The sequence below is a fragment of the Toxoplasma gondii genome, chromosome VIIa (genome assembly GCF_000006565.2).
Source record: "Toxoplasma gondii ME49 chromosome VIIa, whole genome shotgun sequence".
Classification (NCBI taxonomy): domain Eukaryota; phylum Apicomplexa; class Conoidasida; order Eucoccidiorida; family Sarcocystidae; genus Toxoplasma; species Toxoplasma gondii.
The window spans coordinates 277,741-294,769 of NC_031474.1; the positions used below are offsets into that span (position 1 = coordinate 277,741).

At 55.5% G+C, this 17,029-nt stretch overlaps 3 protein-coding genes across 3 annotated transcripts; 1 reads left to right on the plus strand and 2 right to left on the minus strand.

The window, feature by feature from the left end:
• Positions 1 to 1,319: 1,319 nt before the first annotated feature.
• On the plus strand, positions 1,320 to 11,665 carry TGME49_280590 (hypothetical protein). Its single transcript, XM_002371412.2, has one exon. It carries the CDS (start codon positions 2,417 to 2,419, stop codon positions 10,835 to 10,837), a length of 8,421 nt encoding a protein of 2,806 aa, XP_002371453.1. The 5' UTR covers positions 1,320 to 2,416; the 3' UTR covers positions 10,838 to 11,665.
• Positions 7,146 to 14,151, minus strand: SRS35B (SAG-related sequence SRS35B). Its single transcript, XM_018781859.1, has one exon. The coding sequence runs from the start codon at positions 13,261 to 13,263 to the stop codon at positions 12,721 to 12,723; it is 543 nt and encodes a 180-aa protein (XP_018637211.1). The 5' UTR covers positions 13,264 to 14,151; the 3' UTR covers positions 7,146 to 12,720.
• Positions 14,152 to 14,983: 832 nt separating this feature from the next.
• On the minus strand, positions 14,984 to 16,516 carry SRS35A (SAG-related sequence SRS35A). Its single transcript, XM_002371410.2, has one exon. It carries the CDS (start codon positions 16,219 to 16,221, stop codon positions 15,703 to 15,705), a length of 519 nt encoding a protein of 172 aa, XP_002371451.1. The 5' UTR covers positions 16,222 to 16,516; the 3' UTR covers positions 14,984 to 15,702.
• Positions 16,517 to 17,029: the final 513 nt, after the last annotated feature.

A 17,029-nucleotide genomic window follows, 5' to 3' on the forward strand; every position in this document is an offset into this window, starting at 1 on the left:
GGACACAACCTGGCACTTCACTGGGGCCGGTTCCTCGAAAGTTACGTATGTGGCATGAATGTGAGCAGCGTCTTCATTTAACCGCTACTGCTGGGACTGTAGAGAATCTACTTCCGGTAGGACAGTCGAGTTCGTTCTTCCAAATAGATAGACGATCAAATCTCAAAGGAGTAACGACCGTGCGCTCTTTGCCACCCTGACTGTCACTACGCTCGCTACTAAATTCTGTGTCGAGTATATATCGAAACAGAAGCCTGACGCCTTACATGATACATGGTTGCTAATATCGCTGTCTCCGTTACTTGGTCGTGATAAGTTACATTCTGAGTCGATGGAGGTTGCCGCAGCATGTTCCGCTGTCTCAAAGCTGCAGCAACCCAGTGAATGAAAGTTGCCACGGATCAGTTGTCATGCATCTGAACTGCGACTGTCCCTTGCATCCTTGGAGAAGAATAAAGTTTACTGCCCTCCATGTTTGTTTGCTCTGGAGCAACACGAAAGAAAAACAGCGAAGCCTAGGAGCGAGTTGCCTCGTTTCCTTTGAAGGGAAATGCTACCCAACACTCTGATATTTACCAGGAAGCAAAGGTTGAGCGTGATAGGACTGCCTCAAAAGTCTGACAAGAGGTGAATATCTCTCGTGTGACAGTTGAGGAGTCGTCCTCTGCCATTCGGCGATTGTGCTTATCACGAGGAACGGTAACATAATGCCAAGTTAATTGCCTGGAGGTTTGTTACGATACGTACAGTGTTCGATAAACTGTATGTTTGAGAGGTAGAATAGCGAGTCGCTGCTAGTTTCCCGGTGGCGCACCATAAGGGTGTAGCTGAGCCGCTGTGGAAAAAACAAGGTGCACCAGAAGAAAACCGTTCTGTATGTATCTGATACGTTGGAAGAGTCAAAGCACTGACGAAACTCCGCGGGAACTTCCAAGAGGAACAAAGGCGAGTGGAGTAGTATCTCACACTTTTTGTGATCACTTCTGAAAAACAAGAGGCACGGACATGCATGCCTTAGCATCTTCGCCTTCCCCAAAGTCAAGAACGACTCTCTCCCCCCGGTGAAACACAGCAAGATTAAACGCAGAGTCAGTCAGTAGTTCGTAGGCACCAGAGAACCCTCCGCAGGTAAGCTTCAGGGGAGGTGACTCTGCGGAGACTAGAAGCGCCCAGTGATTTGACACGCTGTTTTTTGTACTTTGAGCATGCACGCATGAACCCTCGTCTTTTCTACCGCCGATCTAGCCAAGAGCACCGTGAAATGCTGCGTGACTGATTGGGGAAAAATACTAAGAGAAACACGGTAAGAGTGACCGGAATCGATGTTCGCCGATGAGGATTTTGCTCGTCTTTTCCATGCTGGCTTCGAATCCGGCGCATTGCGGTGACCTGTCTTTGTGTGCTGTCCCATTCTAGAAGCCGGAGGAAAGCCCCAAACAAAGAAAGGCGGTTGCCGTTGAAAATCGCATCTTTGCACGACAGATCCATGGATTATTATTGTCAAGAAGCGGATACTTTGTTTGGGCCGAATGCAATTGTGTTAGTATGCGCTCCTCGTTTACGGGCGCCAGATCTCCTCTCACTACCCCCCCTCTCTTTTCCCTGGCCGCCGCTCTTCGCTGTCTCCAACTCTGTTTGTTTTCCCCCTTTCCTTCTTGTCTTCGTATCCGTCGAACTCGTCTCCAGGACTTGCCTCTAATTGTGCTGGACGCTCCACGGCCCCTGATGTGACTCCGTCTTTTGGATGTAAGACGCTGATTCCTGTGTCGGACACAAGACGGCTCCTGTGCATATGGTCGGCTTTTTCGTGCATGCCCCTTGTTCTGGAGGAGCTGACAAATCTCCTGTGAACAAATTGCCACCTGAAATTCGTGTCCTGCCCGCGCGCGATCGTCTTTTGTTTTTCTACGTCACCTGACTCTCTCCAAAGAAACGGGGTACCACTCTACGCAGCGTTCACAACGCCGTCTGCTGTGGGTCGTCGCACGAAGATTCAGTGTCCAGGCACTGCCACCATTCTCACGCTATTCTGAAGGAATTTTTCCAGTTCCCATTTGCCCGAGGGGCTTCTGCAAGCTTGTAATTTTTGGCGTACCCTGCCCATAACTCCGTCTGAGAGCCGCCCTGCACAATCTTTCGCAGAACCCCCCGGTTCCCCGAGAGCTGCGGCGCAGGCCTCAGCGCCTTTCATGCACGGAGTAGAAAATTGGGAATTTTGCCTTCTGGTGGAGAGGGAGAAAAGCCGGGATGAATCAGCCGCCGTCAAGGAGGGTGAGGCGCCTCCAAGTTTTCGGTTTACGGGTTTAACAAGAAAAGACAGAAGGACTATCGAGAAACAACTAGCTTGTCTCCCGAGTCTTCCTCTCAGTCTCCGGCGTCCGCCTGATCTGACGCACTTCACAGTGCCTCGCTTGGCATGCCTCCAGGAGGTCCGCCTCCATCCGCCATGGGACTGGGACCGCATGCAGCCGCTTCCGAGAGCGGCGCCGCCTCCAGACCTAGCGGCTCTTCAGGTGCTCATCCCGCCTCGAGGCTTTCCTCTGAATACAACAGGACTACTCCCCTGCCGCCTTCAGCTTCTGGTAAATTGCTGCCGGACCAGTCCTCTAACCCTTCGACTGTGGCGGCGTCGGATTTTTCAAGCCAGGACGGAGCCACTCCAGGAAGCCCCGTTCCTCGGGATGCTTCCCTCAGCGGAGAGGCAGGCCCCTTGCCGAGCTCCTCAGAGTCTGAAAGAGGCGACACTGCGAACCCTGTGTCGGGCGGCGTCTCCGAATCGCGATGCAGCGCGGATTCTGCCGCTCCTGTATCGGATAAATCTCGAACTGATCGGGGGCTTTCCCCCGTCAGAGACACAGCGACCTCGGGAGCCGATCCGGCAGCGGGACGGGAAGCAGCGGAGGCGGCCGGAGCCACAGGCAACGCAGGCGGTCACGCGGATGCACGCAAAGGTCGCAAGGACCAAGCTTCGGAAGACGCTGGAGGCACCCGGGAGCCTTCTGCGGCCTCTGCACCGCCTCGAGGGCCTGCACCTCAACCGCCACCAGTCCCGAAAGTCGCGGCGGCTTTACGAAAGCTGGGCGTCTCTGAGTTGCCGCAGATTTCGTTCGACTCCGCTGGCGGCGATGGCGAAGGGCGTGGGAGAAGCGAGCGGCGACAGCGCCGAACCCAGGCGCATACCAAAGGACTTTTCAAACGCATGCAAGACGGACTTGGACGCGAAGTGGAAACACCATCCCAGACGACCTCTGGCGGAGGGAAACGGGGTGGCCAAGGGGCCGGTGCTTCTCAGAAACAAGGCTCCCATAAAACGCCTCCCGCTGATTCAGGCCAGGCCACATCCCGACAGTGGAGGGCGCGGCCCGGTACCTCTCCGGCTGAAGGAGCCGCGGGCATGCCGGGGACTAGCACACACGGTGGGTCGGGGGCCGCCGGAGGTCTCCCTCGTGCATCTGGTCTTTCGCCTACCGCTGTGTTTCCGGCGGAACTTGGCTCTCAAAACTCCTCTGCGCCTATGGGGGCCTTCGCAGAACAAGTTGCAAACGCTTCGTCGCCGAGTCCACTACCCTTCGGGCGCATCGAGGGGCCTGCAGGCCCAGGCAACCCCTCGGGGGTCCCTTGCGGGGTCGGTAGCTCGCTGAAGAAGGAAGCTGGCGGCCAGCGGCACCCGAAAAAGGGCGTTTCAGGTGCGGCTCAGAAAAGGAGAAACGCGACTGGAGGAACCGAGGGAAGTGACCGTGGTGGGGAGTGGAGACAGCCACTTCCTGGACAGAGCCTGGATGCAGGACGAGGTGGTGATGGAGCCCACAGACCGCCTCTCGACAGCGCACTCGCCAGCATGGTCAGAGACGTTCGGATCGAACAATTTGGGCCTGACGGAGTCGAGAAAAATGCAGAAAACGTGATGGCGATTTCGACGTGGCGGGTCACATGGATTGACGGGTCGTGGAAAGTCCACACGGCCGCGTTCGAACCTAATCCTTCACGCGATCCGTATCCTTTAGCCGCGACTGAGGCTTGCGCCCACTTTGCCCTTCGTCTCCACCGTATGTTTCGGGAAACCTATACTCAGCAAGGCGCTGCAACGCCTCCGCGTTTCCCACCACTGGGGCACCTTCTGGGGGGCGGGGCGGTCACCGGCGCCCCTCCAGGAGGGCCGTGGGACGGCGTGAAACCCACAAAAGTGTGGAACATGGAGGAGATGCAGCGCCTCCACCAACACGTGGCGACTGTTGTATTTGCCACTGTAGGCCCAGCCTCGGCGAGCGGTAGCCAATTCGTGGGTCCTGGAGGGCCGGCGCCTCCGAGAGATCCACGACACCCTGGGGCTTACTTTTATTTGCATAGAGCGTCCGCTTCGCCTGGTGCGGGGACGGGCCTAGACGGATCCGTCGATCCTCGAGCCGGGTCTATGAGCCCGAGCTTGGCTTCGGTCTCCTCCACAGCGCCTTGCACTTCGAGCCCTGCAGTGCCGGTAGGAGAGGGAGACGGAAAGCTGGTGTTTTCACCCTTTCAACCCAGTTCGTTGCCTGGGGGTCCGTACAGTACGGGTGCCGCAAGGTTTCCGTTTCTTGGCGGAGGCCCGAATCCTGGTGTCGAATCTCAAGGCTTCGGGTTCAACACGTTCCCTGGAACGCCTACAAGAGGCCACGGGACTCTGGAACACCCTGCGCATGCTTACACACCTCAAGGCATGAGTGTGTCGTCGAGCCAAGCTGTCCCGGGGTTCGCCGGGGGCGTTTTCCCGGGAGGAAGTCCAGTCTTCGAGGGGGGTTTCCAGTCTCCATTTTACGGAGCCTTTTCCATTTCAGGTGTCGCGGGCGACCAACGATCCCTGTATGCCCCTGTGGCTCGCGCCGGAGTTCCTGAACAAATGCAAGGGTCTCAGCTTTCAGGGAGGGCCAGGGCTGTGGATTCTGGACCCTCATTTTTCGTACCCGAAAGCAACACCCTCTTCCATCCTGGCTGCTCGCCTACCTCGGCGGCGTCCCGCGGCACCATTGCGTCTTCCTTGCCTTCGCGTGTGGGGGGCGCGCTAGACGAGGCCGCGGGGGGCTCTTGCCGCCTCCACTCGGCCGGAAGCAAGAGCGCAAAGGGCTTTGAGAGTCTCTTTCCGACCTGTTCTCGGGCCAAAAGGAGCGCTGTCTCTGTGTCAGCGACGCGTCGAGGCGGCGCTCCGGTTTGGGGCGTCAACTCTCACGTGGCCGCAGCTCTGGCGGCAGCGGCTGCGAGGCGGATGGCCGAGGAGCAGAGCTTGCTGGAGGAGGCAAGACGCGAAGCAGAACGCGAGGCCCTTTTGTCTAAGCTGCTTGGGGAAGACGACACGTTTTTCGAGTCTGGTTTGTCGATGCGGTCCCATAGGTTGTTTCGTGCCACCCGGCGACCTGCCGAGAGAGGTTTAATTTTCAAGGAGAAAGCAAGTCTCTGCGAGCAGATTGAGCAGGAGGCGAGTGGAGGAAACGAAGACGAAGGTCGAGAAGTGAGGTCGGATAACTCACCCCATGCTACAAGAGGCAGAAAGGGCGACGGACAGGAAGAAAACAGACCTAGATCACAGGCAGCTTCCACTTCGGAAGACAACGCAGGGATAGCGCCGACCGTCCACATCAAAAGGGAAGCCGGACAACAGGGCACTGCGAGGGGCAGGGGAGACCGAGGTGAGACTCCTCAAACGGACAGAGCTACCGAGGCCGACCTAGCTTCACGGAAAGATGATATGTCTCCCAATGATGGAGAGGAAAGCAAGAAACCCAAGACTAACGGAAAACTTCCGAGCGGTCGTGAAGCTGAAGGGGAACGGACAGACAAGAGGAGACGCAGACCGTCACATTTGTTGGAGAGTGGCCGCGCTTCCGGGGCTGGCGAACAACAGAGAGACGTGGTGGATGCCGCTGGAGCAGAGGCGCTGAGCTTCGATTCAGAAAAGCGAACTTCCACGGTTTCTGTGCTCCTGCCTTCTGGCAAAGACGAGGCGACTGAGACGATTCCCACAGTGGAGGAACATCCCGTACCCCACGCGAAAGACATTTCGAGGTCATTTGTTTTTGAGCCCAGCAACACCGGGCTGATTGTTGTGGAGCTGTCTAAGAAGGATGAAAAAGGCGAGGTTTCGGAAGACGAAGACGCTCTTGACGTCTCGCTTTCCGGGGCGGCGGGGGCCAGCGAAGACGGCAAGTCTCCTGCTAACCAAGAAAATCTTTTACCATGGGAGTTTCCCGACAAGACACGTCTTCTTCTTCAGTCGGTGGCGAATCAAAGCGCAGATTTCTCTGAGACTTGTTCTTTCGGCGCTGATCAACGGACTCGAGACGCCGCCCTTATAAGGGACCTAGAACCTTTTTTGCGCCTCGGAGAGCAAAATCCTTACTTTGACGCGCGGGGAACGCAAAAGAATATCCTCTCCGGATGCATGATGTCTTCGTCCTCTCTATTCAATGTATGGAAAATTGTCAATCGCCTCCGACTGCAGGACGAAAGACGACCTGAGGAAAGGGATCGCCTCGCTCGGGTGGCGCAAGAGCAGAGCCAGGGGGCACGAAGACGCTTAGGCGCCGTACTGAATGAGTTGGCGGCTCTCGAACGAGAAGACCCCGACGATGTCGAGGGCGCGGAAGGCGACGAAGGAGAGGGAGAACAGAGTGGCAAAGAGATGAAAGACGCTCCTGAAACTGTGGACGCAAAGGCTTCGCATTCGAGCGCGGACACTCTCGCGTCGCCGGTTGCCTTCCTGCCTGCGGCCGCTGAAGGCGAAGCTGAAAACGGACATGAAGAACCCACAAACGCAGACCCTTCGGCGGCGAAGAGCGGGGGGAGTTTGTTGGCTCAAGGCGAACGAGAGAAGACTCGAGAAGACCTCCCAGACGCTTTCAAAGGAAACGACAAGTTGAGAAGTGACATGCCTCAAAGTACCCCTATCGACGGACTCCCTGCCCTGGGCGCTGCATGCAGTCCGCTCGAACTAGAAACGAAGACTCCCGCGATTCTCGCAAGTGGCGGCGAAGCGCACCGTTGCTGTCCTGCTGGGGAGGGGGGAGAGGACAGGATGCCAGAAGATGCGAAAGATAGGACAAGAACAGGAGAATTAGAATCGACCTCAGATAGAGCGAACCTCAGCACGGGCAGTGCTCAACTCAAGGGAGCGTCGGCGGCAGAGAAGAGGCTGGAAGGGGGCGCGGAGGCGAAGCAGACACTGCGTGATTCCGACGATGGCGCGGAAGGCAGTGAGAACGACACCAACCAGCTGCTTCCAACACAAGGAGGCCCTCAAGAGAGGACCCAGAACGCTCCTGGGTCGCCGCTTGAGGGGGAACAATCCTTGTCTACTGTGCGTAGATGCGGTGGCGGCGACAAAGAGCGAGAGAAAGAGAAGGACGCTCTAATAGACACTGGGGAGCGCTCACCAGGTATTGGTGAGAGATCGAGCAAGACGACTGCTCCAGAACTCGAAAAGCAGGTGGGTGATACCGTTAAGGGAGACCGTGGGAGAGATGAGACAGCGCTGGCAGGGACAGCGGAGAGTCTTTCGCTGGGGGAAGAAGGAACGGATCAGGGTGAAAAGGCCTTTGGAGACATGGGGGAACAGCTGGTCTCTCCTCCCCAGGGCGCTGGACTATCTCGCGAGGAAGGGAATGCAAAGGTCTTTGGCGACCGCTCTGCCCTGCAGCTTACACCGGTTTCTTGTCCGCCGCTTACCCGGTCAGGGGAGGATGGCGACAAGGAAAAGAACGCGCCGGCGCTGCTGTCTGCTTTCGTGAAGACTGAAGAGGGTTGCGTGACAGACATCCAAGGGAAGGAAGAGGGGGCGAAGGAATCTCCGACGCCGACTCCTCGCGGGTCGCCGTCCACCTCAGCTCGAAATATGGCACCTAGAGGTAGCGCTGGCGAGAGGCAGGACGCAAAGCGGCTCGGCAAGTCGTATGCAACAAGGCGAGCACAAAAGCGCAAACGACTGGAGCTTCTGTCCTCATCCTGTGAGGAAATTGAGCAGAGGCTGCGGCGTCTCTCCGATACGTTTCCCTGGTTGCCGGTCCTCAACGAAGCCTTTTTCTCAGCTGAGTCCAAGGGTGAGGTCCTCACGTGTGTTGACACTTTGCTCGAGAGATCGGACGAAGATGCAGCCCTGAAAGGAGGACATGGGGATCCTTCCTTCGCTTCCCGCCCCTGCGGAGGCGCTGGTCTCCTTGAGGCCGTGGGGGGTGGTCTGAAAGGCCCCTTCAGGGACGCTGTTTTCGCCAGTGAAGGTGAGGAGCTTGAGAAAATGGACGAAAGTGAAGACGAGGAAGCGGCCCTGGTCCCCGAAGATCTCTGGCTAGCACGCGCCTCAGCGCTGGCAGAGGCCAAGGCGGAGAAGCGCGCGTTGGCAGATGCCCGATCAGCGGCAGCCAATGCCTGTGCAGCGGCCGCTATGGCTTTTTCGTCTTACTCCCCTCGTCCCTACAGTATGGAGCCTTTCCCGCAGGCCTCTCGGCGGCCTTTCGTAGTCCCCCCTCCAGCAATGATGCCGGCAGGTGCGGAGGAGGCAGGCGCGGCTGTAAGGGTGAACAGCGTTCAGATGCATGCGTCGCCAGTGCCGTTTTCTCCCTTCGTGGAGGGCAGGGTGAGTGGCATGCCAGACGAGGCAGAGGGCGGCTTTGCAGGGACCAGGCGGTTCTCTGCCAGTACGCAGAGCTCCAGAGCGAGAAGGGGGGCTGTTCTGGACGCCCCCCACATGGATCCGGCGATGGCTGAGCATCTGCAAAACCGCTCGAGCTCGGCCAGCTCGCGAGAAAGCTTATCGACAGGAGGAGTAGCAACCCAAGGAGATGTTTGGGCAGAAGGGTACCTTGACGGCGCGCTTTCTGCTGATACGGGAAGCTCCGCGGCAAACGCAGGGTGGGGAAGTCATCTCCAAGGTTCCGCATTTCGCTCGGGAAAGCGCGCCGGGGGAAGTGGAGCCGACAAAGGCAATTTCTGGAGTGGCAGAGGCCCCGCAGAGACCTACCCAGGCGAGTTAGGGTCCGGGGCGGCTTGGGGATCTGGCGCCGAGATGGCCGGGTTGGATTCGAGTGCAAGAGGCGTCAGAGGGTCAGACAGCCACGGGAGCGGAAGGCGACAGAAAGCCAGTGGGGCGACAGGCCACGCACCGAGTGGCGACCGCACGCGTCGCAGGTCCTCTGTTGCATCTTCAGTCACTTCGTCTGTTTCGGCATCCCGAGGAGGTTCGGGGCTGCCAGCATCTGGGCTCCGTAGCGACTGCACGGGGTCTGTGCATATGACAGAGGGCAGTGACACTGGCAGTCAAGGCCCTTCTCGATCGGCCTCGATTATTATGGGTCCCCCTTCTCCTATTCGGCCAAGCCAGTACACTCCCGCGAGTGCGTACCCTAACTCACCCGCTGTTTCTCACGCCAGCTGTCACACATCATTCCAGCCCCAGCATGCGCCTCGCGAGGGAGGCGCTGAGAGAGGGGCGTCGTGGCAGAGTCTGCAGCATGCAGCAGCCGGAGGAACGGGGAATTTGGAGGAGGGCGACGCTCTAGCTGAAAGGTCCGCACCTATGGGCGACCCTTCTTCAGCAGGCGGTGGAGGTCGCTTTCGACCCACGGTCGGGGCAATGTCGGCTCAGATGAGAGGCTATCCTGCTCATCCCTTTGCTGCCCATGGCCCAGGTCTGGGATCAACTCTGCCGGGGCTTCCCTCGAACTACGGAAAGGCTGATGGGTATCCCGCAGGTGTGACTTTTCCGGGGACGCCAGCCTCGGGAACGGCTACTCCGTTTCAGGGGGGGTACCCTATCTCGGACGCTTCTTTTGGAGGCAATGCTTCGGGCGCATGCAGTATGGGATATTCGAGCATGCCCGCGCCTGGTTATGGCCCTGAGATGTCGCAAGTACCCGGGCGATTTGCTAACTTCTCGCCATTCTTTCGTGGAGAAAAAGGCCTCTCTGCAGGGGATCGGACCCCTCAGCTTGCCGCAGGAACACCAAGTTCGCCATCCACTTCAGGCATGCAGACGGGGCAAAGTGCTCCCCCACTGTCACCATGGTTCGACCATAACAACGCTGTTCAACACGAGGTGGGTGATTTCGGCGCACGTGAACATATGAGTTCACCACAGGTCTCTGCAAGCTGTCTGGGTGCGTCTCAGCTCGCGGGCAGTCGACAAGCGTATGCCACTATTGGGGGAGAAAATATCAATGTACCAGATTCCGAAACGGAGCCTCTGCACGGAAGAGGTGCGGCGACTGACACTTCGACCGGAGCTAAGGGTGGAAGCGGCGCGAGAGCCGGGGCCGCCTCAGGGGGAGGAGAGGGGAAAGCGTCAAGAAAGCGGAAACCGAAAAGTAAGAAAGAAGGGGAAGGTCACTCTGCTGTCGGCGACGAAGTGGCTCCTCAGCACGTTTTGCAGGAAACAAATGCATGTTCATCTGCCACTGGCGCTGCCCCTCTACCTGTCTGCCCCAAGCAGATGGTGCCTCTACGCGGTGGTGAAGGTGAGGGTCACGAACAGAGCCCGCTGCCTGAGGTTCCTGAGAGCGGCGGACAGACAACGTGTTCTCCGTACAGCGTCTCACCTTCATCGGTCTCTGGAGGGACAGGTAGCGGAACCGAATTCGCCGCGGGGTATGCTGCCACAGTAGTGCTACATGGCACACCTCCGACACAGCGAAAAACACTGGCTGACAAGAAACGACGTTCCAAAAGTGTGAGCGATAACAGGGGTACATGTGGCTCAAGTTTGATTAGTGAAAGTGATGGGGCAGGCAAATTCATGTCTGCTACGTCTGCTGCCGCAGCGGCGACAACGCCCTCTCGAAAGAAGGTGCCCCCAGCAGCAGCTTCCGGCGGTAGGAAATGACTGGTGACTGGCATGCAATCGGGGAATGAACACAAAGGCGGGTTAGGGGAGGAACAGTCTCGAACGGGAAACGGAGGCGAGAACGTGTTCGCAGTCTTTCTAGAGAACATGGACTTACAGCCAGACCGCGTCGAATGAATAGGGAAGCCACCTGCACGGGAACCAGCTGTCGTCGTGGTTCCTGCTGAATCGAGGAGAGATCCTGGTGACAGGTTGGCACGCTTGCACTACAGGCGTCAAGGGACAGACAAGGGGAAGAGAGCAACAGTGGTTAGTGCAACACCAGCAAACGATGGTGGGCGAATTATCAACGATTATGTGATTTGTATCATGCCCAGTTGTGGTCGTTCGCTTCGTGGCAGTGTGTGGCCGAGTTGCCGCAGTACGGTGCCCGTTCCTCTGCCATCCGACTGCCTCATCGGGTACAGCGGCTGTGAGGGGCGTCCGGGATGGCCGTGGGTTTTATTGTTCGTGGGACTCCGTGGTATTCGCACTCCTAGCGCCTTCCCCGATTTCTACTGTGTGCTGAACTCATGCGATCCGCGACAGATATAATTTTGAGAGAAGGGAGGTGCTGGCGTTGCAACACGTGTCTCTCTATTGCGAACCGTGCCCGTTCCCCTCTTGGGGGGTTTCCGTACAAGCGCAAGAAATCCAATTATGACAATAATTCGTCCTCGATGTGGGATACCTAGTGCCTACTTTATTTTATTTTTGGGCGCGCTGGCAAGCTGTATTTGTGAACAAAGTCTCTTTCAGACCATTAGTGACGTGTCATCAGACAAACGAACCGAATATGCGGCCCCACTCAAACCACAACTCTTTCTCGTGCCATCGGCCTCGGCGCAGAAGAGTGACATCCTAGAGCGTCGTGTTTCAGAATTATCGGATCGCACAGAGTCGTTAAGCAAGATAAGGCGCCAGGTGGCTTCTGGATTCGTGAAGTATCCAACACCTATGGGAGGCGTCTTGGCATCAGTACGCTGTAATGAGGTATTTGTACAAAGAGGCAACTTAATGTATGCGCTTGGCCACGACATGAGCACGGGCACGCACAGCACAGCGTTCGGCCCGCGGCATATTTGATTGGGGAGGATCACTGCCTGGTGGTAGAACGAATGCTTTCACCCTCGGTATGACGGAGCGCCTACTAAAAAGTGTCACATTGGTACCGGAAATACCTTCTCCACGCACATTCTAAAGACGTCTTACTGTTGTTATGGCGGTATGCCACTTGTCTCTGTGTCGTTCACATCAAACTCTCCTGCAGAAGCGCCAGTTTGCATTGGCGCACGCTTAGGTTTATTCACTGTTGGCCCTGTACCTGCAGCTGCCACTATATTTAGCTACCAATTCGCGACTAGCCCGGGAACGGGAACGTCGATCGAATATCGTACTTTCTTTTCCGACCGCCACGAAAATATCGGAATCACGGAGGCGCCGCTGATTACGCCTTACGGCAAATACCGTTTGCATCAAGTATGGCATTCCCTCTGGTACGACCCACTCAGCGTAACAACAGCACGCGCAGATGTGCTCGGGAGTTCAGTGACACGGTCTATCCAGATTGATCATCGAAGTCTGAGGCGCTCATACAGATGTGTGACACACGAATTTTGTTTTTGAAACACCAGTGTGGATCCATCCGATCAGGGCAAGACCCGAGACACTCTTTGCTCCATCACTGAAGACTTCCAGCTGGACGAACATAGCAGTGGAATGCTCCGGCGAGTATCCCCTCTACTTCACCGCCAAGATACAGACGATATATGGACGCGTTGTTCTGGTATTTGTTTCCTCGGCAAAGCGCACTGATGCACCCTCCTTCGCCAACCGCAGTCGATTGGTCGGTCATGATTTACAAAAAGGAAATACAGTCACAGTCACGATACGAACGCCGTCATCACCACCAACAGAGGCAGACCGAGGAACAAACACACCTTGGTTGAGAGGCCTTTCGCTCCCGCGACTTTGATTACCGCTGTTAGACGTTTGTTTTTCTCAGTGTCCATCACCTGAAAGCAAAACTGGACTGTCACGTTTGGCGGTACGACGTCAGACGGAATTATTAGAGTTCTTGTGTTCCCCGTCACGACCCACTCTATATCATCTGACGTAGCAAACAACGTAGACAGCAGTGTCGGAATTGTTACCTGGCACACGTCACTTGCAACATTGTAAACTTGTTTGTTGTCTGGAGGCAGATACACAAGGTCACGTCCCGAGGTATTCACGATACTGACCGTTTCTCCTGGTTCGACTACACCCGTTTTTGTTTGGTCGTGTTTAATGGCATTCGATATGGTCTCCGACCAACTCTTCCCGCTCGAAAGGTATGTACGCTGAGTAACAGAAAGAAGTAACACAACGGCAATGCTTCTACAGAACCCGCTGACCGCTGATAACGGTCGCCTGCCACTTGCCATTTTGCACACCGCGCGTCGTTGAGTACCAGGACGAGCGCAAACCAGAGACTGTCAATCCACTATGTTTTTGGGATGACACAACGTGATCGTAGTAGTGTACCTCTTTACAAAAACACGAAACACTGCTGAGGCGCAAGATAAACTCCACGGGCGATACACACTCTTTCTAGAGTTGGACGGTGAGCCAAAACAGACACGCCACTGTAGCACCACTGGAGGCTCGGAGAAACGGGCGAAGCGTCAGCTTCCCCTGGAAAAAAACCCGTTACACTCACCGTCACGATAATCGGTTCACGTCACAGATATACGAGTAAAAAACACGCCTTCACACTTCCGTATTATAACAATCATACACGCACACGACGCATCTCTGCCAGTAGGGAATACCCTTATTTGCTGTCTAGGTCTTGACACGCATCTTCTTCTGCGTGGTAGTTCGGTGTATGCCAGCGGTAGATGTCTGCGGATGTTGCCGCCTGCCTGATCGTGGGATCATGCCTTTGTGCCTGATCAGAAGACCGCGGTACCGATTCCAGCTGCAACGGTGGCGACAGCGAGAACGCTCAAGGAACAACTTTTCAGTTGTTGCTTTTACCGTACACAACATTGTACGACCAACGGTTTTCTGTGCGTACGCAAGAGCCATCGGAACACTGAAGGAAATGACATTGGTATCAAGGTGTGAGACTAGAGAACGGCTTTCCCCGGGAAATAAAAATTATATTTTGACATCGGATCCAGTGTCGATGTGCAGACAACTCAAGGATCGGAATGTCTCAGAACCGGGGGCTTTCCTCGGATTACCAGGGCCACGGGCTGTCAGTGATTGTGCACAAGGGCAAGTGTATCCGCCTCAGACAAAGGATCGACCGTGCTCATCACACATTCCCGTAACGTACGATGACGTCACACCCCGTAAAAAAACTACGGCAGCGCGTGGTGTTTCTCTCTGTATATCACGGAGGGAGTGGCCGCTGAACACATATGAACTGTTTCACTGCTTTGTAAACACCTAATTATCTCTAGTTCAGTCACTCTTTGTGTCTATATTTCCAATGATATTCCGGCTACCGCATAACAGCAGGCATGCGGACGTCAAGCACGGATAACTTCAGTGCCTGATCGTGCGCTCCCGAGACGCTCACGACACTACCGCATCGCTTTTCTCTTTTTCTGTTGAGGAGCCCCTTTCGTACGCCGTTCAGCCGCGTCACTTTCCGCAACACGTTCTTAATGTGGTACTCGTTAATTCGACGTTCTGCACCTGGCAAAATTGCGCCACCACAACTTGCTGCTACTCTACCTGACCCAACGACCGACAGCCTAGGTGATACCTCTTTCAGCTTAATACATGTACCGCAACGCTTCAGACGTGAAGTCAAGTGCCACACCGAAAGTCCTTTCAGCCTAAAGCTGTCACTGGAGTCGTATACAGCAACACGCTTCCACCGAACGTTTCCACCGTCTCTAATTGTTGTACGGCATTTGCTAAATACCCTTGTTCCACGCCTTTCAGCTCCGTTTGCTCACCACCGCGATGTCCTCGAACGCTACAGCACAAACCCAGGAGTCCCACTGCAGCGACTGACTGACGCAGCGGTATTCCGTGTTACTGCTCGACATCCGCACGAAGTGCCGCCTTCGTAAGTCGGCTCATGCTAAGAAGGGGGGCCACCCACCCCAACGACGTCTTACATCTGGGACGACACGTTACCGCGCCTTCTTCTCACTACATCACAGTTGCAGGGTTTCTGCAGGTTTGCAACGTCTTTAATTTTCTGCTGGAATACACGCGATCGGCAAGTGATGCACCATCATCGTCGACGGTTGAAAACATGTGACACTTGCGTGGGGGCGCCTCCGAAACAAATTCTGCCATATGTGCACGGACTGTATCAGCTTGGCGAGTGGCGAAGCATTCGGCCAGGCAGCCATCTGCTCACGCTCTGTCCTCCTCTTCTGTCTTACGTGCCATTCATTCTGCACCTCTCTGAAACACATGCTTCACGTCGCCACCTTTGCCACCTGGATGTTGTTGAAAAGGAGTGCAACAAGACGAGCTCACCGATGAGGTCAATGCCTTAACCCCTGCCCGTTCATGTCAACATCGAATTTGCCATTCACGGGCAATTGGCCACTCTTGCAAACATGGAATGCGCTGCATCTGCAGCATCAGAATACAAACCATGTGGCACAGCTATGGACAACTGCAGCACAGTCACGATTAGGACACACATACACACAAATCATGGGGATGCTCTCTTTTCAATAATCTGCAATCACATGCAAAATTACTGAATAACACGCATCACTCGACTGTACTTTATGGCTTCGCAGCATGATACACATCCGTCCATCACCACTCGCACACGGCGTCGTCGTTGCTTCCAGTTGCCAAATGTGACACTACCAGTCACCTTCTTCACTGGCAATGAACTCTTACATTGATATCAACACAAAGGCCAGGGCTGGTATTCCAATAGACACACCCACAGCAGCAGACAAACCATGAGCGCCAGCAACCTTGATTACCGCTGTAAGAGTCTTGTTCTTTCCCGTGTCCTTGACTTTGAAACAGAAGGGTATGGTTTCCTTCTCCGGCACTGAGCCAGCGGGAACCGTTAAAGACCTCGTGGATTGAGCCTCAGTCCACGCAGGCGTCGGTGCACTTCCCTTGAACAATGCTGCGAGCTCGACGGGCTCATCCTTGCAGTGGTCTCCCTTTTCAACCTTGAGAACTTGACTAGGGTTGGGCGGGATGTACTCAAGAGGGCGGCTCCCTGAATTCTCTATCGAAACACTATCGCCCGGTGTGATAATCTCCTTCTTTGTTTCATCGTCGTCCAGCGCCTTCTTGAAATCGTAGGTCCAGCTCTTTGCCCGCACTCGCCAAGCCGAGCACCCAAATAAAATAAGGAAACAGAGCACCGCCCTGAGAAGAATTTTATTTTTCGTCATGGTTGAAGACAGACGAAAGCAGTTGCAGTATGCTGCGACGCGTCTTCCGAGAACTGCGTCCCCTTGAACGACGACGTTATTGTCGGTACTACACTACGACGTTTGCGACCAGGTACCAGCCTCACGATGTTTTCAAATGTATCCGATGAACCACATGAACAGTCATGAACATTCGCCAAGGCGTATTGTTGACGTGCTTAAACATTCCTTCTTCAAGCGAACCGCATCACATTCCTTTTGTCCCTCATGAACTGTTGCACACTTCTTTCTAGTTAGTCTCAGCGGCGTTGGCTTCAACGGTCATCCATCTCCATCCGGCGTGTCCAGCCAGTTGCCGGGGACACGGCGTCACCGGCTCCGTCGACGCCTGCGCAGCAACCGCGAGAGCCGGACCCGGAAGTTGTGTTAACAATCCCAGGAAGCCACCAGCGTTTTCTCTTCACCGAGTAGCTTGTGTGTATACAAGGGTGCTACGTGGTACACAGAAGTGGAAGGAGACCTGGCGACGACAGTGCGGAAAAATGCTGCCACTGGAGAAAATGTTATGCATGTTCCCAGAGTGAGAAATGCTTATTCTTCTCAGTATTTCGCCTTCAATAGTGTGTGTGACTACCCCAATGAAAGGCCACAAAGGCGTCTTGCCGAAACACATGGACTGGACGAATGAAAAGGCACAGCGGCGCTTGATGTCTGACATGCCATAACTGCTATCGAGTGTTGCGTTTGGGCAGGAACAAGTTCTGAGAGCCTGTTTAACGACGACAAGGAAACACTCTCACTGAACAGAAGATTTTCTTGTGGAACTGCT

Bases quoted from the DNA above. Each gene is read 5' to 3' on its own strand.
- SRS35B (XM_018781859.1), bottom strand. From the start codon at position 13,263: ATGGCAAGTGGCAGGCGACCGTTATCAGCGGTCAGCGGGTTCTGTAGA.
- SRS35A (XM_002371410.2), bottom strand. From the start codon at position 16,221: ATGACGAAAAATAAAATTCTTCTCAGGGCGGTGCTCTGTTTCCTTATT.
- TGME49_280590 (XM_002371412.2), top strand. From the start codon at position 2,417: ATGCCTCCAGGAGGTCCGCCTCCATCCGCCATGGGACTGGGACCGCAT.